This window comes from Stylophora pistillata, chromosome 6 (assembly GCF_964205215.1).
Source record: "Stylophora pistillata chromosome 6, jaStyPist1.2, whole genome shotgun sequence".
In the NCBI taxonomy this organism is placed as follows: domain Eukaryota; kingdom Metazoa; phylum Cnidaria; class Anthozoa; order Scleractinia; family Pocilloporidae; genus Stylophora; species Stylophora pistillata.
Window position 1 is genome coordinate 12,602,597 of NC_142524.1, and position 26,978 is coordinate 12,629,574.

Consider the following 26,978-nt stretch of genomic DNA (forward strand, 5'->3'; position numbering starts at 1 on the left):
TGATCGCTGGTGCGTCAAGAGGAGAGCATTGTGGGTATGGTATGATTTTAAAAAAAATGAACATGGCGGAAAAACATGCACTTCATGAAAGTGATGAGGGTTATGCCGAAAGTGGGTACGAAAATGGCGGTTTCAAGCGACAAAAACTTGCTTCAGGCGAGATTCATAGAACATATCAGGCTGGAGGGGGTGGGAATCCGCACTATACGGATCCCTCGCCAGTTATTCACGTTCGTGGAGTTGCGGATGAAGCCCGCGAACAAGATTTGATGCACGCTTTGTCTTCATTTGGTCCAATCAGGTATATAACAACTGAAAGAGAGTCGTTATTTCCTCTTTGTTTTTCATTCACGAAGTGAATTCGATGCCTGAAAATTCCTAGATGAACGTGAAAGCAAAACCATATTGTGCGACAAATCGAAGCAGCGATCGTGCGCCCAAGTCAATTTTATGCTATCAACTAATTACACTGAAATTGACCATCTGGTATTGTTCGAGCAAACCCTTTTTCGTACGGCCTTTTGCGGACACTTTGGATTCTTTTCTTTACCAAAATCACGTTTTTCGTTTTAGTTGTGTAACGATGATGCCGAAACTGCGACAAGCACTAGTGGAATTTGACGTAAGTAGGCTACAAAGTAAAGTTACATTTCATTTCCTGATAAAATTTAAGCTTCGTGTAGGGCCTCTACTGGCAAATTCGCCATGATATTGCTCTCAAAATAAGGACCATGATATTTCGTATTAACCAGTATTCGCTTGCGCGTTTTATTCATCCTATCTATTTTAGTAACAACACAGACCAACATGACTAGGATTTAATTTTTCATCATGAAATTCCCTTCGTTTTTTCTCTTATTTTGTGCGTGTGCACAAAACAACTGCAGATTCTTGAAAAAGACCCCTTTTTACTTTCTTTTTATTTATGGTTTTTTAATTTGAAGTTGTTGGCACATATATATTACTTAAATCATTCACGGATTTATGGACAGTTTTTAATACTGGATGAGTAGTCTAAAAATAACATGACTTTTCTCTGAAGAGAGAAACTCCACTAAGGATTTTCTTGTTGAGGCAAAACAACTTAGAGGGAATTTTGTAGATGAAAACAAAAGTTATGTCAAAATGGGTTCAAACTAGTTTAACCCATTAAGGTCCAAAGCCCTCAGCCCAGACCACCCCTGAAAATCCAGACAAAATGGCTGTCCAATTAAAAAAACCCACATGGTCCAAACAAATTTACCATTTTATGTCTTGGTTTTACTCTTCAGCAGTGAAACTTTAAAACATGATTGCCAATACAATAAAGAATTACTTAAACTGCTTAAATACTGAAGATGTATGTTATGCTTTTTTAAAAAAAATATTAAAGTATGGACATCAAGTAAACAAAGTGACCATCGCTGTACTACCTACTATGTACAAGGAAATGAAAACATCTTAAAACCACAGTAAGTCTCAATTGCTGCTCTTAACTCAGCAGAAATGCAATCAAAAAGAATTAGTCAAAAACATTTTGCATTAAAACAGGCCATCTCACGGGTAAGAGAGTGAAATTCGTAAGTTTTCTTGCACAGATCAAATTTGAATTTACCGCCAGTGCTGACATCAGTGAACGTCACGAGGTAAAAAAAACTAGAAGTTACGAGTTAAGCTTACACAGACCTGGCAGTAAATCGTCTATGGAAGTATTGAAGAATGAAATAACTATCGATTGAATAGAACCCTTTCAGTTAGAGACTACGAACAAAGCTTAGATTATACCAAACAAAGAAAGTTGTTTTTATCTTTGACCAGTTCACGACTTGCAAAGTGAAGGTGAAATGAAATTGGGCTTTACGGCCTAATACAGCGCTCCAAAGAACGAAAAAAAAACAAGGTACAATTTAAGATCAAAGGTTAAGTGTTTTTTAAGAGTTAATTTCCTTCGTGCTATTTTGAAAAGCAGGAGAGTTCGCCACGCATTTGCTGACATAATGCAACGCCGCATTGCTCACAAGCATATGTTTCGAAGGCGCGTCTATCACTTTGCTTTCTCCCATCGTCGATGAAAAGATTAAGGAAATCTTTCGATGTTGCACCCTCGCCCAGATCTTTCGTTGAGCCATGAGGAAATTATGGTAAACTCTTCGATGTCAATTTCACTCAATGTGTTTGACCATTGAACCCCAAAGGCATATCTTTGTTGTCGCTATCTACTTCATCGTCTTCTTCTTCTTTGCTAGCAAAAATATGGACATCGGAGTTTGTTCCCCCTTAGCGCTTGCCGAAATCAAAGATCTACCCGATTTCTCCATCAACATCACGCAGATTTTTCTTGTAGCCTTCTCTGCCGTTCCTGTCGATTTTCAGCCACTTCGAGAGAGAAAAACCAGGAAAGATTTCTTCTTCTTCATCGGAAGAACGCGAAGTATCGTCAAATCCGCGAGAAGCCACGCTAAAATACTGAATGCTATTTTCAAAAATTCGCTAAAAATCACACACGAATCGCTGAATGAAAAACATAACATCAAATGAAAGGTTAATTTATGCAGGTCACGTTCAGCTATATTTCAATACCCAGGGGACTACGGTTTCTTAGCTACAGCCAATAAAAACGAGTCATATCTGACAGGGCGCATGAGGGCGCACTGGATTTTCAGAGGGGTTTTATTTCCGGGCGCATGAGGGCGCACTGGACGTTAATGGGTTAACTTTGCAATTTACTTTTACTAGATGCATGTACATTACCTTAGCCCTTTAACTCCCAGAGTTGATTAACATTTAACTTCTCCCTATTAATATCCATAGATTATACAACAAACGGGTAATGAGAATACTTAGACTTATCAGGCAGATAGATGATAGATAGATAGATAGATAGATAGATAGATAGTTTATTTGAAAAACATTGCAACCAAAGGTTGAATTACGCATTCATTTACAATATTAAGAAATATTGTAAGAAATAGACAACTTTTTTGAGAGACATGTTTCGGCATGCTTATGCCATCTTCAATCAAGGAGTAACAGAACGCGAGTAATTGTATAACAGACAAGTAGATGAATAAAATATTTACAGTATGATGTAATACAAAAGTGGGTACTAATTACATCGTGACACCAAACATCAAAGGTGTGAACTAAAACAGAAAAGTGTTATAATGCTGTAATTGTTTGTTAAGTTCAGGTTTGATCTTATTTATATAAAAAGCTCCTTTGAGTTTTAAATCAATTGTGTTGTTAGCAGAATCCAGAATACTAAAACAAGAAAGGGAGTATTTGTTCTTACAAGAAGGAGATGTGTTGAACAAATACTCCCTTTCTTGCTTTAGTATTCTGGATTCTGCTAGCAACTCAATTGATTTAAAACTCAAAGAAGCTTTTTATATAAATAAGATCAAACCTGAATTTAACAAACAATTAGAGCATTATAACACTTTTCTGTTTTAGTTCAAACCTTTGATGTTTGGTGTCACGTTGTAATTAGTACCCGCTTTTATATTACATCATACTGTAAATATTTTATTCACCTACTTGTCTGTTATATAATTACTCACTTACTCATCGATTGAAGATAGCATAAGCATGCCGAAACACGTCTCTCAAGAAAGTTGTCTATTTCTTACAATATTTATCATACTTGCTACTACTACGACATTAAGAAATATATAAGAAATGATAACATACTGTTAAAATATTAAAAATTAGGTAACATACGGTTAATAAAGTCAGCTTATACAAAGCATGCATGAATGATGAAAGATAAAACTATCACGGCACATGTTCATACAGACCACAGGTAAATTGAAAGCACGCTTTTTCCTTAAGTCCACTCTAGATACATTCCTGGGCGGCAGTAAGTGTTATCTTGATCTAACACCAAATTTTTGTAACTAATTAACAGAGAAATGAATAGCTGCTGGAGGGGAGGATTAAAAATCAGATCTTGAAAGGGTTAACCCCTTAACAGACAAAAAATAGACAGCAAACTGGTCTGAAATCAGTTAGATCTGAAGTTCTTCTAAACCAGCAGAGAACCATTAAAATTCAGTCATAGTACATGTACAATGTACTTGTAGTCCTATCTTGATAGATATTCTTTTTCATTGTAGGATGTTTCATCAGCAAAATCTCTGATGGATTATACACAGGTAAATCTTGCTAGATTTTATAACAAATGGAGAAGTGTAGGGAGAAACTCCAGATGTAGTCAAGTGTTTCTCCCACTTGAGTGCTCTAGTGGCTTCCAAGGAGCTTTACAATAGTACAGAGCACAGTCAAGGCTTCTCTATTTGTTTTATAATGAAGAATCCCTTACTAACAATGATTTCTTAATAATCGTCTCCTGGATTAAGCCCCCTCCTTCCAATAATTTATATGCTCCTTCTTACAGGTGAAATTTTAAATAATTGCCCTGGCACTAACTTGAGGAAATGTGGTATATAAAAGATGTTAAGTTCAAAATACCATGAAAAAGCATTCTACTCATGATCAACAACAGGCATTTAGCGAACTTTTGAAAAGTGTTTTGATTAATGTGCACAAAGGATGCACATTGGTATGATTACAAAGTGATTTTGTTGAGAATATGATGTAACAGAAATTAATGTAATTTGTTTTTACCTTTTCAGAGTGGACAGACAATTGTGCTTCGTGGGAGACCTGCTTACTTCAACTTTTCAAAGAGCAAAAGTATTTCCAAGTAAGAGTGGGACTAAATGTATTTTGGCATCCCAACACCAGTATGCATATTCTCCATACTGTTTGCTACACATTTCTTTAACTGCTAACAGGGGGATCTTGTTTACCAGTCAGAAGCTTTTTTAGTTGGTGATCATTTTCTTTATTCTCCTGACCTTAATGTGTGATTCAGGGGTGATATTGTAAGGAGAAATTAGATGTTAGTCACGCTCATGGCTTAAAGGGTTAAAAGATTATTTATGCTAGATAAGAAAATATTCCGATCAAGGTTGTGAAGTATGGACCAAGAACAGTGTGGTCTGTACATCATGACTTTCTACCCTATGTAACCCAACTCAGACAATAGCAGTTTATCATAGGACCTATTCTTTTTCTGTTTCTTTCTTTCCTCTTTAACCCTACAAGCGACTAGGATCTAATTTCTGCTTGCTATGTCACACATGAAGGTCACAAGAATACAGCATAAGAAATGAGCACTTTCCAAAGAAGCTCTTGGTTGTTAAACAAATTCTCCTTATGACACTGTTGGAAATGTATAGAGAACAGTGTAGAGATTATGTGCAATGATGTAAGGGTGTAATTGGTTAGGCTGGCTTGTGACAGGGATTTCATTAATTTCAGGAGTAGGCTTCTGTTAGGAGAATAGTAGGCAGTAGACAGTTAAATGGTAATCAAGGCAGATTTGTCACAGGTCTTTCTCTTCTGTTCATTCAACATGGCGCACAGCAAACTGATCGCATTGTTGATTGAAATGTTAGAACTCATCACAAAAATCACCAAACAACCAAAAAGGAGAATAAATAACATCAAAGAACACCTTTGTTGATGACGGCCTTTAGAATGTATTGAATGTTTTTCAAAAAAAAAAAAAAAAAAAAACATGCGAAAACCGGGAGGTGGAATAGCCATAGTAGCCTGCTCCGTTGTGGAGAGTAGCCGCTGGAATTCACCGGTCGCCAGCTTCTAATGAAATCCCTGCTTGTTATCATATTTATGTTTGCTCATTTAGGTTGTTTCAAGTTTGGATACAAAATAAAATTTTTTTGGCAGAGTTCGATAAAAAAATAGAAATTTCTGTTCAAAAGTATCTTAATTGAGCTAACCGCCTCCCGGTTAGCTCAATTGGTTAGAGCACTGAACTGTTGTGTGGGAGGCCGAGGGTTCGAGCCCCAGCCGGACCAACACTCAAGGTCTTAAAATAACTGAGGAGAATGTGCTACCTTTCTATAATATCAAGAAATGGATAACATTCTAGTCTTCTTGGATAAGGATGAATAAACCGTAGGTCCCGTCTCCTGCATCTATTGATTAGTTAATTTGGTTAGGCAGGGAATGTTACAGAACCCACTCACAAGATTTCTCTGATGTGGTCTGGCCTGTTTTCTGAAAATTGTGGGAGGGGGCATCTGTTAGATTCGCCTAAAGTTATTGATTGTAAACTGCTATTAGCAGTCTGGTAAAGTCTCCTGCACAGTGTTGTAAAACAACTCGTAATTCAGCTTTAATTGCTGCAAGTAGTTTTTCTGTTATCGCTATCACTATCACAACTTTGCTGAACTTTTTCCTGCAGAAACCTAAATATACAGCAAGAACTTCCCCCAAACAGAATACTGTTGATCACGATCATTAACCCTCAGTATCCTATAACAACAGTAAGTGTTGGTATTGTTCTCTTGCTAACAATTGTAATTTTCAGCACTCTACCTTAAGAATGTATAAGATAAGATTATATTTGGTTACTGTGATATCAACTGCTGTCAGTATTTTGATATATTTGGAATAACTCTTACTAGAAGTAAGCATGAGTATAAAATAAGGCCGAAAGTTACCCTTAAAAATTATTTTAATTATCATATAAGGGGCAAAATTACTGAATTGTGATTGTTCAAGACAGAGGGCATTTTTTCTTAATTTTTGTAATTGCCCCGGGCAAAATTACTTGAAAATGATTGGCTGAAAATCACTTAGCGACGGCTGCCAAGGTAAAGAAATTTCTGTTTGTTTTGTAACAATGGCATCCCGTTTTGCACGAGATCAGTAAGAAAACATTTTGCCCCTTATATTATAAACAAGTAATCACATGGTTCCTCGTAAAATTAACCCATTAATGGCCGCAGCTTTTGTGGAAAACTGTGTTTTGAAGCTAGTCGAGCAGATTTGGGGTCACTGTTGTGGTTTTAAAAGCTCAAACTTACCAAAAACCCCTTGACAGCTCGTACACTCGACGGCCTTTCGATCCAAATGCAAAATGGCGGCCTGAAAATCTCGGGCACTGGCAGAAAGCAAAATTTCGAGACAGTTTTTGGGTTGAAAAGTAATGCCCCACTTACGACTTTTACTTTTCTCTCTTTCTCCTGCCCTTTTTTTCCCCTCTCCTTGCCTGAAGTTTCTCCTCACTTGCTGGAAATTTAGTAGGCTTCATTTTGGTGTAGAGATTTTTCAGAAACTACTCATTATTTCAAACCACATGCTCAGAAAGGTAGGTGGGTAATGGAACAAAATTTTCATCCAGATTTTCAGGTCAAAGTTACATGGTTTTTGGCTATTTCTCCAATCTCCTTCCCTCAATTGCACTCATTCTGGTATCGTTTGTAAGATATTTTCGCGCTGTTCAAGTACGTGCTCAAATTCATGCTCCAGGGTTAAAAGTGATGACTTCACAAGGAAGGGTGTGGGTCCCCATGGGCGCATATGGGCACACTGGATGTCAATAGGTTAAGGATTAATATCACTTGTGTTTTCGGATGTTGCAGAAATTGCCCTCGTCGCTGTGCGACTCGGGCAATTTCAGCAACTTCCGAAAACACGTGTGATATTAATCCTTAATTTTACTCAACCCCATGCAATTACCTGTACATATTCACTCTTTTATAGATATATTAATGATTGGAACTCTTTGCCTTCTGATGTGATGTCATCTCCTAGCCTCCAGTCTTTTAAAGTTTAACTGATTAAGTATCTATGCTCATAATTTTCTTGTAATACTAGGCATACTGATTTTAATATAAGTTTATGCATTATTATTTTTGGAGGGTTTGTCTTAGCATGGGAATTTGGTTTCCCCCTACTACCATCCTGTTAACCATTTTTGCACTTTTGTTTGTTTATATATGTTTTATTTTATTATTATTTTTTTTTTCTTTTTAGTATTTAGTTCATTTGTATCAGTTATGTATGGTTACAAACTGTGATTAAACATTAAACAGTAACTTCTCCAGGCACTGGTAGAGTTGAGCATGTACCCGACCTTAGGAAATCTTTGGTTGTCTGTGAGCAAATGTTGGGGAGTTGGAATTTGTGATTTTTAAAGTCGATACAGCTCCATCATACAACAAAGAATAAGCCAGTGAAGAGCACTAGTCAGTAATGAGACTTGTGTTCCACTGTTTAATAAAGATTACAAAAAAAAAAATACTAGTCCTGTTAGTAGAGGTTCAAAGCTTTTACCAGTCCAGAGGCAATTTCTACCAGTCCAGTATCAGGGGACTACTACCAGGGCTAAGCACTGGTTGTAGTGTTTTCCATGTCTGGTGCTTGGTATCAAGTTTTCTCAGTGAATATGTACTAAGGTCTTAGCTCATCAGATAGATGATTCAATGGCACCAAAACCCCTCTAAGTAATGGACAAAGTTATGCATTACACAAATTGTTATATATATGTTATTCACCAGCCAGGAGGTCTGCACTGGGAAAAACTGTGCCCTGGGGTGGTACTCAAGATAGAGGACACAGTTTTTCCCAATACGGACCGACCTATGCTGGTGAATAACATTTTTATTTTTTTCTAACACATAACGAAATGATTGCTAAAAGAACCTGAATGATTTAGGGCTACAATTACGAGTTTAATTACAGAAAAGTCCTCCATAAACTTAACAATTTGTTAGCGAGTGGATGATAAAGAAAACAGATGTTATTCAAAGAGAAAGCTTTCTTTGAAATATTTTTATTTGTAATGTAACTTGAAAGGCTTCCGGACAAACTTTGAAACATTTTTTGACAAGCAACTGTCACGATCTGACACCTGTCAATTGAAGAGGAAAAAATGCTTACGCTTTTGAATAAACAACAACACTTGTATGATAAACACATGGCAATCTTCTTGTAAAAAAAAAACACTCAGAGATCTTATGGAAAGTACTGTTTATTTCTAACAACGATTAATCTTCGAAGATTTACCACTGTTCCGTTTTAAAATGTCACGGAAAGTCAAACTGTAAGTGAATGCAATGTGTTTTAGAGTTGTCAGTCTGCTTGTTCGTTTTCTGCACTGGTGTGTGTAAATCTGTCTTTCTTACACTGAAAAGCTGAAGTCAGTGAGAGTCTTTCCAGCTAGACACAAGCGGATTTAATGCGACTTTTATTCATCTAATACCTCCGCTTTCTGTTGTGAAATTTACAGTAGAAATGTCCAAATTCAAGGCATTTGCAAAGAATAGGCAAAAGTGTATTTATAGAAGAACTCAAACCTTTGCTCAACCTTTCACAAATGAACAAACTATGTGGAAGAAGGAAGAATTCAGATATTAACGAAGGAGAGTCGCATTGATTAATGCAATTGTTAATTGCAAGTACCTCTTGTTTTAACTTTCTGAGTTACTTTTTGGGAAGGATTATTAAATAACAATTGTTTTTAGATTGCATTTCAATTGTTTTCAAAACAAATTCATTACCACCAAATTCATTTCAAAATCAATTTTTATGGAAAAACCAAAGTGATTTGACGGCGAGAGAGAAGAAAGAAATAAAATTATTTATCGCCAAAAGGTCGTGACCAAAGTCTTTCCTTCAAAGTTCTGCCCAGCCGGCAAAATGAGATATATTTGTGAAAAAATTGCAACAATGCTTGAGATGTTCTGCAAAGTCACTCAAGTGAAACAGATACCGCCCACTGTGAGCTGGCTGGATGGGGAGAATACTGCTCGCTCTCGTAACCAATCAGATTGCAGGAATAACACCCGCTCACGAACTGAAAAAAAAATAAAAATGATTATCAGTACATCAAACTTGAAGATTTCTTTTACTTTCAGGACATTCTGCACACAATCTTTAGTAAACAAGGTCAGGTGTTAAGGATTGTCATTTTCAGGAAGAGTGGTTTGCAGGCCATGGTTGAGTATCCTTTACTATATTTGAATTCTCCGACACTTTCCAGTGGGAAGTATGCATGCAAATTTTAGGAGGAGTGTTGCAACCTGTTCCAATCAGAAGAGATTCTATCAAATGCAAGTCTGTGTCCATTTCCACGAGGAAGATCCTATTATTTGAGAAAAACTCGAGTGACCAAGACAGAATTTCTCCTTACAACATCAATACAATATCAAGCAGACAAGTGATGGAATTAAGAAAAATATCAAATTAATGAGGAATTATTAGTTGATCTAATACCAAATTCTCCAAACTTACACCATAAGAAAAGTCTAGCAAACAGTTAGGAGAATTAGTAATAAGATCCTGGGAGTGACCGGGTTAGATAAAAGAATCCTTTAAACTTTTGACACCTAAGAGTGACTAGCATCTAATTTTTCCTTAGAATATCAGCCCCCTGTCGCTTAATAAAGAAAATGATAACTTACTAAAAACAGCTCTTGATTATTAAACAAATTCTCCTTGTCAGCACCCTAGGAAATGTACGAAGAACAGTATGGAGAACATGCATGCCGATGTTAGTGCATAAAGGGTTAAAAGTGTGGAAATATACTTTTGTGGGTGTAGAGAGTGAGGGAAAATAAATAAAAGTACGTGCATATGAGTGTAGAATGTGTGGAATGTTATCCATTGGAGGTGTGTTTGATCCCCATGGAGAACCAGTACATGCATTCTTAGTCACATTATGTTTCACCTTTAAATCAAACATTAAGGTCATTATCTAGAATAAGTAAAATTATCATAAACTCAAGAAGCTCCTTGTACTGTTAGTACCATAGAAAAGGTATAGAGAACAGTTAGGAGGGTTTTGCTTACTGGTGTATTAAGGAGTAAGGATTTTTGTTGAATCCCTTGACAATGATTGCACACCAGATTTGCTACAGTGGACCAAGCTCAACAAGCTAAAGATGTTTTGAACAGTGCTGACATTTACACTGGCTGTAACACACTGAAAATTGAATACTCAAGAGTAAGCCTGATCAATTTCATCGGAAAGTTGTGTCCAAGTGGTTCAATGGCCAATACATGGACTGTACATTTTGTATATGCTCTAGATAGTATCAGAATCTTTTTAAATAGCACATGATGATGACAGTGACTAAGATGACAATGTTGATGATTTAAGGATGAAAAAAAGACTTCTAATGTTGATGTTGATCCATCATGCATCAATGAATTCAAAGATTGACATCATCCACCCCCCTCTGCACGGCAGTCCCTAGGGTATTTTCAAACTAAAAACAAAAAAAAACCAAAAACAAATAAAAATTAACTTTAATAGCTAACACAATTACTGGTAACCCAGTAGTTTACATTGTGGGCTATAAACAAATAATTCAAATTGAACATAACATTGTTAAGAATCCCAACTGGCCGGAGGCAAACCAGTTGGCCATTTTATTACAAGCGTGGCCGAAGATTTGAACTCGGAGCTACCGCAAAACAAATCCAGGTAGTGGCCAGGGTGGGACTCGAACCCGGGAGCAATGGATTGCAAGTCCGATACGCTGACCACTCGGCCACACCTCCACCTCTAAACTCCTGCTTCATGGGACAAAAATTGGCTCTGAATGCCCCAGTCAAGTACAATTTTTTTAATTGAGAGATTTTTAGCGTGATCAACAAATGTTGTAGAGGTCATGTAATAGTTTTTGGTGCAACTGTTTGGGTTTTCACTTGTGAACATCATTCGATGATGGGAAGATTTTCTTTGAAGGCATTTGCTCATGAAAGTGGACTCTTTATCTTGAAACTCCTTGCCTATGCTGCTTTTTCAAATTCCCCACCCCAGGCAGGTAAGGGTGAAATTTCCCACCCCAGGGCATCGATGACAGTACAATGCCCTAGGTAATTCTGGGGGAGGGGGATGTTGATACTTTGAATTGATTAGTGCGGTTAAAGTGAAAAGTAATGGAAACATTTTTTCAGGCTACATCACTGAATGTGTACAAGAATGATGAGGAAACATTTGATTATACTGAAGACAAAGCATATGGTGAGTTGGAATTTGATCTTTCTCGTCCGTTATGGTCACAGAGATATTTAAACATTAAACTGGAAGAATGATACTCAATCTTACAAGGCAGAATGAGTAATAAACAAGACTTTTGTTGTTAAAATGCCAAAAACAGTGCATGAATGTTCATGCATTAAGTGTTTAAAGCAAAGTACATTATTATTATTATTATTGGGCTTAAAGATGATTACACAGACTATGGGCTGTAAGTCATTTTCTGTGATGACAATGCTAGTTTCAGTTTTACATCTGCATATGATATTTTATTGTCTTGTTTCCTGTACAAAATTGTCCTTCCGTCTCTAGTTTATTGAAAGAGTTTCTGTACTCCTCCCTTATGTTTCATTGATATATTTTTTACCCCATTCTCTGTTACATGGCAAATAGTTAGTTAATACGAAGGTAAAAATGGCAAAATACATTTCAAGTGACAGCATGAGTTCCATGTGAGGATCCCAAGACCAGGGCAGTCTGATTTTGCCAAATACAAATATCACTTGATGACTTTTATCGTAGATTTTAAAGGTGTCTCAACCATCCCAAGCCCAGAGCATTTCTATTTGGCCAAATGAAAACATCATTTGGTATTTTTTATAGTAGATTTTAGAGGTGTCTTGACTATCCCAAGTCCACATCGTTCCAATTTTTTGCAAATACAAACTCCATGTGGTATTTTTATTGTAGATTTTAAAAGGTGTCTTGACTATGTTGTTTATTTGGAAAAAAGTACTAATATTATTGGTTTCAAAACTTACAACAAGCCCCACTGCGCTTCAAATCAGTCAATCTCTCCATACATGTACATCCCAATCTTAGTTCTAGTTCGAGATGGAGTTGAGGGCTGATGACAGCCACAAGGGTTTTAAGTAAGTTCCTAAAGGTACATGTACTGATTTTGGGCTTTTGCATGTTTTTTTTTTTTTTTTTTTTTTTTTTTTTATCAATGTATGAAAAATAGTGTTGTTTTGGTCATTTTTACACTATGTATTCAACATTGCATCAAGTCTGGTTTTGTGCACAAAGCATTGCAATTTCAAGAAGAATCCCCTCTACATGACCTTAGCAAGGTTCAATTGTTTGCTCATTCTGACCTTTTGAATTCATACATGTTATCGGCCCAGATGTACAGCAAACCTGTTTGGTGTCATACACCGAATGCAAATATGGCGTCCAATTTGAGTTGCCATTCTTCTGGACTGACTAGCCTCTCACACATGACTTTTGTAATAATCCTTTTGTATTTCCACGTGAAGACGAGGCTAGCGAGTCCAGAACAATAGCAATTCAAGTTGGATGCCATATTTGCATTCAGTGTCATGTACTTTTAATTAATCCTTTGACCTGTAAGAGTGACTAGTATCTAACTTCTCCTAACCATCTCAGCCCTGAATCACACATGAAGGTCATGAGAAGAAAGGAAATGATCACCAATCAAATAAGCTCTTGATCTTTTAATAAATTCTCCATGTCAGCACCTTAGGAAATGTATAGAGAACAGAATGGAGAATATGCACACTGACATTATGGTGTAAAGGGCTAATGTGTTTATCTCATTAGATGTTTTGTGTGTATTATCACTTAGTAGTTTTACAAATTTTAGGGTATTTTGACGAGCCCATGGGGCAAGTCAAAATACAAATAATGAATAAAACTATGAAGGAATACTACACCAAAATGTCTAATAAGTTATTTATTATCCAACTGCTTTTTTTTTTTACCAAGTTTTTCTCCTCATTTTTCATGAGGCAGGAAAAACATAGTAAATAAAGAAACATAGCACCCACAGCTGACCTGTTAAACAGGTTTTTTTACCGTACAGAATAACCAACTCTACAATATGGCAGGTTATTTGCCCTCACAAATGCATTATATGTGCTCTTCTTTGTGTGGCTTGATTTATTGTCACAACACTAACTTGCAGAACTTTTTTTATTACCTTTTGTTTGAGCACTGATTCCTTTCTATTTCTGCTTTAACTCGTTCTTACAAGCAACACTGCAATGATTTTGCTAATAATCAGTGACATCTTAACCCTTTCACTCCCATGAGTGACCAAAACAGAATTTCTCCTTACAATATTAATAAAACATCAAGCAGACAAGTGATGAGAATAAAGAAAAATATCAATCAGAGGATTATTAGTTGATCCAATACCAAATTCTCTGAGTTAACAGATTAAGAATTGTATGGCAGACAGTAGAGAGAATTAAGAATGAGTTCTTGGGAATAAATAGGGGTTAATGAGGATAGTATACAAATTGGATTGTATGCTGCATTTATCGTACTGTCTCCTTTTGTTTTGAAATTGCCTTTCTCTATCTCTGTGATGAAACTATTCCTAACCTTCTCATATAACATTTCACTTTGAAGAACACTTGTGAAATTGTTCCTTTAATGAAGATTTTGTGGGCTTCATTCTTTGTCCTCTGATTTATTTGAAATATCTCTAGGCCTAAAACTAACTCTAGAAAACTTATTTATCACCACAATAACAGATCTCAGTTTGGAATAATTTTTGCACATATCCAGTCAATAAATCTAGTTCATATTTTTTAGTTACCTGAATAGAAGCTATGACAAGCTATAAGTGACCCTATTACAGTGTTCTTTTAGCTTATATAGTTTCCAGGTGTAATTGCATCCTTTATTGACCATAGTGTTGCAAAAAAGTGCAGTACCAAAACTTCTACTCACGGATTTGAAGAAATTTTGGAATTTGAAGGAAATTTTCTCTTGATTTGAAGAATATTTTCTAGATCAGTAGGAAGAAATGAGACACATTTGATGCAGGTACATATGGCAACAAGAGGACATTAACTTTATCAGTAAAAAAAAATAGGATTTATTCTTCTCCTACCCAGTAAGCATTTCCTTGTCAGGGACACCAGTAAAGACGGGTTTTCCGCTGTCAAAAAATCTCTACTGTATCTTTCGGGGACTTAAAAGATTTTCGACCTCCCCCATATTTTTTTTTTGTCCATTGAAAATTGCAATCATAGAAATCTGCATCATCAGGGTTAACACACATGAATTTTTTTTTTATTAAGTTTCTCGACATCCCGCTGCGTTTTCTGTTATTATATCTACAACACCTGAAATCTTCGGTTTTCCGAGGTTTGAAAACTAACCCTTATCATGCACACTTCATGCAGTAAATAAATGAGTTTGTTTTCTATTTGTGTTTTAATCGACCTGTTGTTTTCCAGAAGCTGTTGGAGTAAGACCACCCATGAAAGAAGGTCTGTTAAGTCGCCCCCCAGGCGGGCCATATCCTGGCCGAGGGGGAATGGTAATGCGCGGACCCAGGCCCTTGCTTCAGCAGTCACCTATGGCGGGAGGTTGTGTTCTGATGGTCTATGGACTGCATCAGCATAAGATGAACTGCGACAGAGTTTTTAATATTCTCTGTTGCTATGGAAATGTCCTCAAGGTACGTTTGAATGTTCACCCAAGAGGCGTTGTAAGCTTTGTTTCTCTCTCCTCTAGCTGCTGCACGTTCTCTTGTTAATTAGTTACAAGAATTTGGTGTTAGATCAAGATAACAATTGCTATATGATGAGTTTGAGTATTCTCTTTAGCTGCTCGCTGGATAATGTGTGGTTGTCTTTAGGAGAAGTTACATGTTAATCACTTTTGGGAGTTAAAGGGTTATCAATTGTTCTGGGTTTAGTTGTAAAATGCATGGCTTTGTCTGGCTGCCATTTCTTAACTGATGTAATTTTTTGACACCTGAAATTGGCTGGGATGCGTGTTGTAGTTTGCAGGTCGAAAGAATAGCTTGTTTCTTCCTTGTTTAATTCTCCAACACGAAATCTCCAAACAGCAGTACAGCTATAAATGACGGTAGGAAGTCGAATCCCAAACGAGGAAGCCTGGTCGCAGGTTAAATAGACGGTAGTGAGGAGTCTTACATGAGGGATCTTACTGGCAGCGGTAGACCGCTGGTAACAGACTTTTATTGCAACCCCAGCGGGCGCCGTCACATGTGGCGATAGAGAAAAAGAGAGGTAGCAAATTTAATGAGCTAACGATAAAAGCCAGAGTAACGAGACTGTTATAATTGAGAAGAGTTGATGTTTTAGGTGAAGTTCTTGATGAATAAGCCCGGAGCAGCCATGGTGGAGTTGAGCGATCACGTGGCTTGCAACACTGTCATTCAGTGTCTGAGGAACCAGCAACTGTTTGGTGAACAGTTAGAGTTCAGGTCGGTCGGTTTTGATTGTTAGAGAAATCCTCAATCGAGTGTCGAGAGTAATCTGGGATTGCTTTGATTTTCTTTTTTTCGTTATGTGATTGGCCCAAAAAAAACTCGCGCCACTTTTTGAACCAATCATATTCAAAACTAAAACCAATCGCAGCTTGGTCGCCCGCGTTTTCCCGCGCTTTGGGCAGTTTGGTTGTTTTCCCGCGCTTTGGGCAGTTTGGTTTTTTCCCCGCGCTTTGGGCAGTGTGGTTGCTTTTACTTGTGAGTTCTCACCGCCTCTTAAAGGTATTTTCCTTTCTTCTGATTGTCTGTTTTAATTACTTTGCTTTTGTTTTTACGAAACTTAATCAAAAGCGCTCTAACGAGATAGGCACGAGTCAATAAGAGGTAAAAGTAAATACGTGGGAACGGCCTCAAGCGGGGGAAAAGGCCTGTTACCAAGTCGCGGGTAGCCACAGATTACATCTGATTGGTTGAGAAAGCGACACGGAAACTTAAGAGCGTTTACTAAACCAAGTAAAACGGAACCAATGTAATCTTAAAATAATTTTCATCCTCAATTGAAGATTCCTCGAACTGGTTTATTTTCATTGCAGTTTTTCCAAGCAAAAGTACCTTGTAGATGCGTCGACTGTCTCAGATTTGCCAGACGGAACTCCATGCTACAAGACTTATGCAAATTCCAAGAATCAAAGGTTTTGGACACCGGAACAGAGCAGCAAGAATCGTATCCTCCATTTTTTTTGTTCTGATGAACAATTTTGGGATGTAGAAATCTAACTAAGTCGTTGCTCAGTAGTATTGGGTACCTTAAACAAGAAGGACTGTAAATTGACCACCATAAACAAGAACGACTGTAGATTGACCACCGTAAAGAGCTTGTTAAGCTGGCATTTCGAGGGACTGACTAAGGACTAACGTTCAAAACATCAGCTATAGAAAATCTTTGGCCAATTTAAATGATCGATTTAGGTCACCAACCAAATTCCCTTGAAATACCCACCGCAGACGTGGCACCACAGTTACTACGGACATTTACCCCCTTTACTCACATCGCTTTTAAATTGTAATTTAATCGGAGATTAATGGTGTCGCTAGCTTTATTCCTTTGCCTTATTTTTTTTCCTATCCGTTCTTTAGCCACACTGTAGTTCGGTTTTGTGATTTGTCTTTGACTTAATACCAGGGATTTTTTCTCCGACGAAAGTATTACACTTTTTTAATGCCCCACCAGACTTCGATTCAGAAAAAGTGAAAGAGGTAAGCTCTTTTATTTTTGGTTCAACTCCTATTGGGAGCGCTTTTTTCAACATGTCTTAGTTAAACGACGTGGCCTGCCTTTATGCCTAGAGTTCAGTGGTAGAGCATCCGAAGGGCTATCGGAAGGTCGTAGGTTCATCTCCTGTTGTGAGGACTGGGAGTTCTTTTTTGAGAGTATGCCTGTGTCATTCACTCAGTACCATCGTCTTTCACTTTTTTTGTAATCTGTATCTCTAACTGATAGTTTAAAAAGAGGGATTTGCGTTAAATAATCTACTGTATGGCTGTTTTTGTGGTTATTGTTATTATTATTATTATTATTATTATTAGTATAATTATTATTATCATTATTATTATCAATATCATTATCATTCTTATTCTTCATATTCTTATTATCATTATTATTATTATTAGAGTGACTCCATTAAGGCTTGACCCTCAATGAATCTTAATTTATTCATTTTCTCATCTAGATATATCTTAGCTTCGTCATTTTATTCTCACTTGATAATGACGTTCTGGAAACGTCGTGTAATGCTTTCCAATATTTTATCGCAGATTTTTATTGTAAAAGGATTATTATTATTATTATTATTATTATTATTATTATTATTATTGTTATTGTTATTATTATTATTATTATTGTTATTGTTATTATTATTATTATTATTATTATTATTATTATTATTATTATTAGGCGAACCCAAGCGAGGCAGCAGCCCATTCTTTACAATAGCGAGAAAAAGCCAAAATTTGTCGGATGTAAGATCGGAGACATGCGCAGTCGATTGCTTTGTTTATATCCAGGGTGCGTGTGATGACATCACGTAAAGTGCACGTGGAAATATCGATCGATTTCGAGCAATAGCTGTGTACAGCCATCCTTCTCTACTTGAAATCAAGGACACGATCAACGAGATGAGTTTTTAATAAAGATGTCTTTAATTGCTTGTTGAAGTATTCATCAAGGTCATGAACGGTTTAATGGTGACTCTCGAGGAAGACAAGAGATTTTTATGTGTTTGGCTGCTCTATTATGTGAGCAATTCTTGCCGATTCACGAATAGAGGTGCCAAGATATCGCTTAAGTCCTACTTCACGGAGATCACTTTTTTCTCAGTGCATTCAGCAGCAGTGAAGTGTTAGGCAAAAATGCTTCCATTCGGAGTAAACTGCCGACTGCAGCTTGCTGGTCTCGGGAGAAAAGAGAGGAAAGTGTGAAGCCAACCTGCTTTATGTCGAAAGCGATTTTGGTACCACAGGCAAATCATTCACCGTATTCTTCGCCCGTTGAGGTGTTAAATGTGATCGTTGAGTCAAAATCTCTGCCCGTTGAGGTAAATAATTCGACCATTGAGTTGCATTTACCCGTTGAGGCGAAAGAAAAGCTTGCAATCATAGATTCGAAATGTGGATTGCTTGTTGAAGCTAACCATTCAACAAAATATGGATCGCTCGTTGAAGCTAACCATTCAACTGCAAAACTCAAATGGCTGGGCTTTGAGACAAGTTCTGAGTCGATTTCATCCGTGGAGAGCATCCATTCGACCGTCAAGTCTAATTGTTTTTCAACCTTCGAGTCAAAAGAAAACTCCTCGAGCACAACATCACGTTGTCGTTTGCTGTTGTTGTTTCACAAAAGCCCTTTAAAATTAAACTAGTTGGAAAAATCATAATTCTTCTTTAAAAAGCCACACCAACCCCTATTATACCATTCATTTCCTTCAAGCTCTGACGCCAGCACCCACTTTCACATTGCAGGGTTCTCAATAAGTATTGATGTAGACGGCTGAAACATAAAAGTAGGCGGCGGGAGAAGCGAGTACCACAGGCATGAACCTCTAAGAGGGTCTGGCAGCCTGCTCCCTCCCCTCCCCTCCCCTCCTCCAAAAAACTTCAAAATATAGAAGGTTAGATTTGCCATTTTGAGCCTTTTGGCAAACAAATTTGGTTTTAAGAAATAAATTTTTTATTAGAGACAACCATAAATTTTACTGAACATCTTTCTTTTCTTGGAATCCTAATAATGGGACCAGACTACACCCCAAAAAGGGCAGTAGTTTTCTCACCTTCATCTACCTGGCTTTCCGTTCTTCGTGATTTACAGAAATATCGATCAATTCCAGGCTGGCTTGAAGTTGGTTTTCTTTCACTCATGGGTACTGTATAATTAATTACGTACTAAGATTTCATGCCTTCTTCTAACACGCCGAACGCCATTTCATGCCTTCTTCTAACACGCCGAACGCCACACCGCACTTGTTGACAACAAACACTGGTCAGCGGAATTTCGCAGAAGGTAGAAGGCGCGCGTTGGCATTGTGTAATACGTTTTGCTGCTGAAAACGGCTTTCAAGTATTATTCGTTCGATTCACGCGATTTTTAACTTTGAAATCTACGTGTAGATACAAAATAAGGAGGCAAGCTTGTCACCGAAAAGTAGGCGGCTCTAAATTTAAGGTAGCCGGTTTTTTATCCGGCTGCCGGCACTTAATGAGAACCCTGCATTGAAACTGCTAGTTATTATTATGATTATTTTGAACTTCCCTAGTAACACGGGTAGGGGTGGTGCTTTAGTTTTAAGATTAAGCTTTGAAGTCGATAAAGATGTAGAACCGAAATTGGAATTTTTTTTTCGGGGGGCAACCCTCTTGCAGGTGCAGATTGAATGCCAGTCGACTCATCACCATAGTATCCCACATGACGGGCTTCCCTTCGATAGTAGTGAACGTTCAGTGTTTAATAGGCGAAATAAATTACCAATTTTATTCTCATGCTTTTCTAGATGTGTTCAAATTGTGGCGTGGAGCCGCCTGTTGCTGTTAAAGTATTTCCGAATGGTATGTTTCTATCTTGACTTTTCTCGCCACAACAACAACAAATGTGCCTTCATGTGAATAGGGGACGCGATGGCCTCGCGGTCAGTGCGCTGGACTCCGGCTCGATAGGTCTGGGTCAGAGACTTGGCTGGTTGTGTTCCTGGGTGAAACACTATACGTTTTCAGTGTCTCTCTCCACCCAGTAACTCTTGCGATGAACTGGCATCCCATGGGGGTGGGGGGAGCGCAGGGTTAGTAATAATATTGCTAGTCGTATTATTTTAAGGAAACCGGTGACTGTAATAAGATACAGCCCTTTAATGCTAGGTACTTTCGTTTATGTGAGGATGTTCAATTTTTACCTATTTGTCTGTTTGCAGCCTCGCGGTCAGCGGCAGGTCTGTTAGAATGGAACAGTCCGTCCCAGGCCCTTGACGCTTTGGCAGCGTGCAATCATTACGTGATTCGTGATCCCGGTACAGTGTTTTTCAAGTTTGTTTAACCTGTTTGCAGAAAACTTTCTCGGTTTGTGATGAACGCTGTTTTTCCATCTTTTATTTTGCTCTAAGATTTCAGATCTGATTTTTTTTTTGCTTTTCAGCTGCCAAAACCATCTTCACAGTCAAACTTGCCTTCTCATCCATGTCCAGTGCCCAATGAGAAGTCACAAGCGACCTGTCCCACCCCGGACGATTTGCGTTGAGCGACCCTGTAGGAGGGTGCGAAAGTATTGAGTAGATAACGTACTTTGGATACCAGCAAGAAAAGATATAGACTTACGTTTAAAGGAAAAGAGAAATTGAGATTTATTTTAGATTCCTTGTTGTCCCAGTATTTTGAGGAAAAAAAGGTAAAAACTATCACCATACGGTTGTTGATCAGATATTAATTGAACTAGATGTGTTTGTTTATTTTTTATTTGTTTTATCTGCCACTTGGTAATATTAGAAGCAAAAATGATCTTTATATACCATAGAGTGTTCGAGATGGTTTTAGTAAAATTGTTGATTTGAGTAAAGAGAAGCGCGCTCTAATTTGAAAGGATCGTGTCTTCCTGTAAAGCTGAGACGCTGTGACGGGTCTGTGTGACAAACTGCAAAATAATTTTTTTTATTTTGTATTTCCAAAGCGAGAAGCAGCGACTCTTTATTTCATTGGTGATCATCGCACACAAATTAACAGGGTAACAGGTTAACATTAACAGGGTTTTGACAAGAAATTTCTTTTTACGCCTCGTTAATTGACCCTGAGACTGTTTCCCTCCCACTGTCGCAGTGACCTGTCGCTTACTGGCTGCATACTAGCTGATCATTAGTACTTAAGCTGTACTTTGCAATCTAGCTTTTTTTCTGAAAGAAAGGGATAGAAACCCAAAAAACGTCAATGCTTAGGAAACGCATTTTCTCTGATTGTCATCTGAGTATTTCTCAGGCTAAGTGAATGTTTTTATAGGCTTGTTTGTCGCCGTTTCCACGGAGAGAAGCGCGGGCTCATTTCCACTCAACGGTTGGTAATCGAGCCAATGTTTTCCAATAACGGTTGTGACGGCTGTTCTAAATATTTGTGGATCTAAAACCACTCATTTCAAATTAGCATTTGTCGGTGGCTCAAAAATAACTTGGATAGATAAACGAATGGCGCGCTGTGAGGGCCTTTCCAACGAACATCCAATTCAATACAATTTGATCAACCATTTTACTGTTAAAATGTAAGTGCACCTTTTATAGAACATCGCATGAAAAAATGAAGATAAAAATTGTAGTGCCTACAGAGAGACCGCCTTGAAACGCAAACCTCAACGTTTATAACATAGACAGAACATATCTAAGGTTGTATATAACGTAGCTCTCGTTTACGTTTACATTCCTCAGCGATAGAGTCAGTGTGATTATCTGAAAAATCCTTAAGCATTTAGTGCGAGTTCAGCGCCTAAGGTGGACTTGAGTTGAAGTTCGGTGGTGTCACTGACATGAAGTTCTGTGGTGTCACAGTTGGTTCATAGCCTTGCTCCAAAGGTTTCTTGTATGGGTTGGCCGGTGCTCTAGAGCAGTGCTGCGTTGTAGAAGTGTTTGATGACGTGCAGCGGTGATTTGGATTCATCGTGAAGTCACCATATTCTCCGAAATTCGTTTTGCCTTCGATTCGACCTGGTATTCCATCAAACTCACAGTCTTCTAATATGCTATCGTAACTCTCTATGTGCCAGGATACATGTGCTATCTGTTTTGTCAGGGCGGTGCAATTAGAATAGTTGTTTTTCTCGGATGTTAACATATTCATAGATCTGACAGCCAACACAGTCACCAAAACTGTCCTGACCTGCCAGCTTAGCACGTGCGTAGTCCGTATACTGCAGACTAGCAGTAGGAAAGTTACAAGTTGCTCTCAGATGTATGGATTGTTTAGCAAGAGACTGTATCTGTGATAAAGATAGTCGGTACCCGTTCCAATCCACTTCTCTTTTGTCATTCCTTGTCTCAAAAACCCTTTGTTCTTTAAAGTCGGAGTCGTAAGAGCGCTTAGGACCTAGTGAAAATCGAAAAACGGAGTCATAAGCTCGACGGAATCGGAGTCGGAAGAATCAGAACCTTCCCATTTTCTTCCGATTTCGCTTAGGACTCCATCGCTTACGATCTAGTGAAAACTGCATTGTCGGAGTCGGAAGCGGAAGAATAAATCAATCACAATGCTCGATTCCAGGCCCGCGAAAGTACAAATCTTGGCGCCAAAGACAACATGGCGGACGAAGAGCAACTTGGCTCTTATTAATCATTATTTTGCGCAGGCAGAGACAATGCAGGAATAATATCGTTCGAAAAAGAAATCGATTTTGGGTTCGTGATATCTATCGACGTCGAGCAGCCATGGAAGAGTATGCTAACCTCGTCAGCGAACTACGACTTGGTGATCGTGAATCGTACTTTCGGTTGGTTCAGTTCGAGTATTTTAACTTTTAATTTCGTAATTTTACCGTTAAGCTCACACGTTTAAATTTGCTACGGCTATTTGTGCATTTTGGAAAGATGGAATCGAGGATTGTGATTGGTTTATTCTTCCGCTTCCGCTTCCGACTCCGACAATGCAGTTTTCACTAGATCGTAAGCGACGGAGTCATGGGCAGAATCGGTGTTCTGCTTCCGACTTCGTCGGTTTGATTTTCACTAGATCGTATCGCTCCACGCTTCTGATTACGACTCCGTCGCAAGGGAAAACCAGCCTTAAGGCATCACTTTTAGCCAAGGAAAACGATAGCATCAATGTCCATATAAAGCCTGGTTCAAACTGCAAGTCACGGTTCATTGTTTGAATCAAAGATGCCGTACTTTCCTGAAGTCGAGGCACCGTACTCTGGGATGTCCTTGCAACTCTTCGGTGTGGCCTTCTCACACCGCTGACCAGTATACTTGCTTGGACAAACACAAGAAAACCGGACTCGGTGAGTGTTACAAATCTCCTGACAAGCCCCTCCGTTGAGACAAAGATTGGTGCCGGGTAGCATCTGTTGATGCAACGGTGCTTGACTGGGATATATTTCCATCCTCTCCACAGCAATATTTAACAATTCGTTAGCTCACTTTGTTACTTTCTTTTGATGCCTTTTGCTATGGAAACTCAAGGAATTGGGGTTAACACGCGCGATTAAGAAACCAAGCAAAATTGAGTCAAGGAGAAACAACTGAAGGAATAAATATCTGAGCTGGTACCCAACCAACTCATTCCCTGAAGGAGAAGTTTATGATGAACAATTTTATCTCACCTTCATTGTGTAGCCTCTCGCCAAGTCATAATAATTTCCTCCTTGTCTCCATTTCATTGCCGCTGGCTCCAAGTGTGTGTAAGCGTCGTTAAGCTTACAGTTATCTTCTTAGGACTGAGGGAAATAATTTATGGATACACAGAGGCAGTCATCTTTACATTTCAAGTGACACTGAGCGGCGTTGAGGACTGTCAATTTATGAAACGCGTGACCCTCAAGAATTTGGTTAAAGACGACATCTTCATCAATAACAAACTTAAAGTTTTGACAAGTTACTGTTGTCTGCGCCAAAATGGAGAGGGTCGGGTTGAATACAAACAGCGTGAATTGAAGATATTATTAGCAAGATCCCCATAGCAATACTACAAACAATATGAAGAATAAAAAAAACATAGTTATTTCATAGGACAAGCAGGGGGTAATCTGAAACAAAACGAGTAGGTATTTAGAGCTCTTGCCTCAGAGCGGCATCCACTGGTAAAATCTCGTGAGATGAAACATTGTTCCTTGGTGGAAAAATGCGTTGGTGAAAATGTATCTTTAAACTTTAAACTTTAATGTTAAATACTCCCAAACAAAAAGGTTTTTCAGTACCTATTTACAAATATGAATGATAACTGTATCTGACAAGCTATTGTTAAATTCTAAATTCTAACTGTCACTCGATCATTCATTCATGGTAAGTCTCAGGACTTTCTCGAAGGCCTTTTCGGATGTAACGTTTCTCAGGTCTTCGTCTAACATGTTCCACAGAGATACTGCTCTATAGGCAAAAGACCTTTGGCCGGTAGCTGATCTGAATGGAATGTCAATCTTCTCATTATTACGAGTAATGCGATTATGTACAGAAAATCGTTTTATAAACTTAGCACATAGATATTCAGGAGCTAAATTGTTGACATACTTATAAGCTATAACAGCGTCTCTGAATTTGAGTATTTTGTCAACTGGAAGCCAATTGAGTTCATCCAGTAATGGCGTTACATGGTCAAATTTCCGAGCGCCGCAGATGATTTTGCAGGCGAAATTTTGGATGAGTTGCAGCTTTTGTATGTTCTTAGATGAGGTAGTAGACCACACGGACGAACAGTAGAACATTTTGCTAAAGAAAAGAGATGTAATAATTAAAACTAAAGTCTCTCTATCGAAACAGTATTTCACGCGGTTGATCTGAACCAGTTTAGTCAAGCAAGAAGAGACTAGGTGGGAGATATGAGTGTCATAGGTCAGATGTGAATCCATGTATACTCCTAGATCTCTTGCCGATTCGACGGCCGTGAAAGTCCTTCCAATAAATGAAACAGTAAAATTAACTGAATGTTTACTTATCATTTGCTTACTGCCGATCAACATGAACTTCGTTTTCCCATGGTTTATTAACAAATAATTTGCGCAACACCAGTTGGCAACATTACGCAAATCATCTTCGAGCTTGAACTTAGCGTCAATGACGTCGGCTACGGGAAAAAGATAGCAAAACTTTAGAGTCATCGACGTATGACTCGAGCTGGCAGAATTGAGTAGCGTTTGGCAGATCATTTAAATAAATACAGAAGAGGAGTGGCGAAAGAATCGCTCCCTGGGGGACTCCGTGTGTGATTGGTAATGGATCTGATAACACAGAATCTATACGCACTGATTGGATTCGATCTGAAAGGTAGCTAGCTTTTGGAGTGATCGGGAGATTGTTTTTTCTTAAAGCTTCACAATTCTATAAGTAAAGTTTGAAATACTTAAAAAAAATAGTTTCTCTACCAATAACTAATTTGTGGAGAGCTAAGTGCCTATTCTTCTGTTTTTTTTTTTTTTTCTCAAGTTACAAAGAAAAGCTACCTTCTTAAATGTAGTTGATAGTAAGGGTTAGGGACTTATTATAGTCTGTTTTATTTTGATTTTCAGGATTGGGATTTCTTTTTGAGAGAGTAGCTCACGTCAGGATATTACTCGGACACCTGAGTGTGCTATTCCCCGCAAGGGAAGGGGGCAGAAAAATTGCGCCTTTTCCTCCTCCCCTGCTGAACTGTTCTTCCCTGAAAACGCACTCTCCTTCGGCCTAAGAATCTAAACTGTTCATGTTCTCTTGCATTAGGTTTTCTAGGAAGAAGCTTCTAAAGCTGGTCTCAAGGAAGATAAAATAGCTGTTCAACTTTCTGGGCCTGTTAGCTCTGTTTACAAAATCGTCTGTGAGCATGTTGGGTGATAACGTTATGATATTCCTTACCTGTGCAACAGTTCTGATTTGTAAACCGTCACCCGAATCCCGATTGTGGCTTCAGCAAACCGATCTCAAAATTATTAGACTTAAAATCGCCTCACTACCAGAATATAATAGAACCTCACTTTATGTAAACCACGAAGGCGAAGGCCACGAGATCATGGCGAAAAGAACTGAAAGATTTAATGAGCTCAGAACGCCAGCGCAGTATGTGCATTTTCAAACTTGTTCAAATCTCCAAACGGAACTATATCGGTCATCATGTTAACGTTCCTATTTGGAATTCATCAGCGCTCACATACGTCAGGCTGTGGCTAAAGTCTGGCGTCCTTACACAAGATTAAGTGTAAAATTTTGACTTTCGTAAAACAGTGCTCAATACATAGAAGTAGAACGATGTATATATTATGGGAAGAGAAAGAAATAAACTACAAGTTCAAGCCTGCAAGCCTGTTTCATGGTAGCCCACTCATCAGGGGATCCTTGATGAGGGATGCCCTGAGGAGGAATCCCCTGATGCGGAGTGGGCACCCACGAAACAGGATGAGTGGGCAACCACGAAACAGGGTGAGTGGGCAACCACGAGTGGGAAACCACGAAACAGGATGAGTGGGCAACCACGAAACAGGGTGAGTGGGCAACCACGAGTGGGAAACCACGAAACAGGATGAGTGGGCAACCACGAAACAGGGTGAGTGGGCAACCACGAAACAGGGTGAGTGGGCACCCACGAGTGGACAACCACGAAACAGGATGAGTGGGCAACCACGAAACAGGGTGAGTGGGCACCCACGAAACAGGATGAGTAGGCAACCACGAAACAGGGTGAGTGGGCAACCACGAAACAGGCTTGTAGGGATGAACTTCTAGTTTA

At 38.4% G+C, this 26,978-nt stretch overlaps 1 protein-coding gene across 4 annotated transcripts; it reads left to right on the forward strand.

Moving 5' to 3' along the window:
* Positions 1 to 28: 28 nt before the first annotated feature.
* LOC111336721 (heterogeneous nuclear ribonucleoprotein L) lies at positions 29 to 21,176 on the forward strand. Of its 4 annotated transcripts, none has more exons than XM_088725800.1 (15): positions 29 to 301; positions 574 to 622; positions 4,095 to 4,133; positions 4,614 to 4,684; positions 6,254 to 6,335; positions 9,714 to 9,799; positions 10,705 to 10,801; positions 11,761 to 11,827; positions 15,055 to 15,278; positions 15,931 to 16,052; positions 16,649 to 16,779; positions 17,239 to 17,312; positions 20,099 to 20,153; positions 20,513 to 20,608; positions 20,734 to 21,176. In XM_088725800.1, exons 1-15 carry the CDS (start codon positions 42 to 44, stop codon positions 20,790 to 20,792), a joined length of 1,512 nt encoding a protein of 503 aa, XP_088581926.1. In that variant the 5' UTR covers positions 29 to 41; the 3' UTR covers positions 20,793 to 21,176. The 4 variants fall into 4 exon arrangements, with proteins under 4 accessions (XP_088581926.1, XP_088581925.1, XP_088581927.1 ...); XM_088725799.1 differs by having other exon boundaries at positions 37 to 301; positions 15,058 to 15,278; XM_088725801.1 differs by lacking the exons at positions 9,714 to 9,799; positions 10,705 to 10,801 and having other exon boundaries at positions 37 to 301.
* The last annotated feature ends 5,802 nt before the right edge of the window (positions 21,177 to 26,978 follow it).

Coding starts and splice junctions, on each gene's coding strand:
- LOC111336721 (XM_088725800.1), top strand. CDS start 42: ATGATTTTAAAAAAAATGAACATGGCGGAAAAACATGCACTTCATGAA. Junction 623..4,094: donor AAGCACTAGTGGAATTTGAC/GTAAGTAGGCTA, acceptor TTTTCATTGTAG/GATGTTTCATCAGCAAAATC. Junction 6,336..9,713: donor CTCAGTATCCTATAACAACA/GTAAGTGTTGGT, acceptor TTTTACTTTCAG/GACATTCTGCACACAATCTT.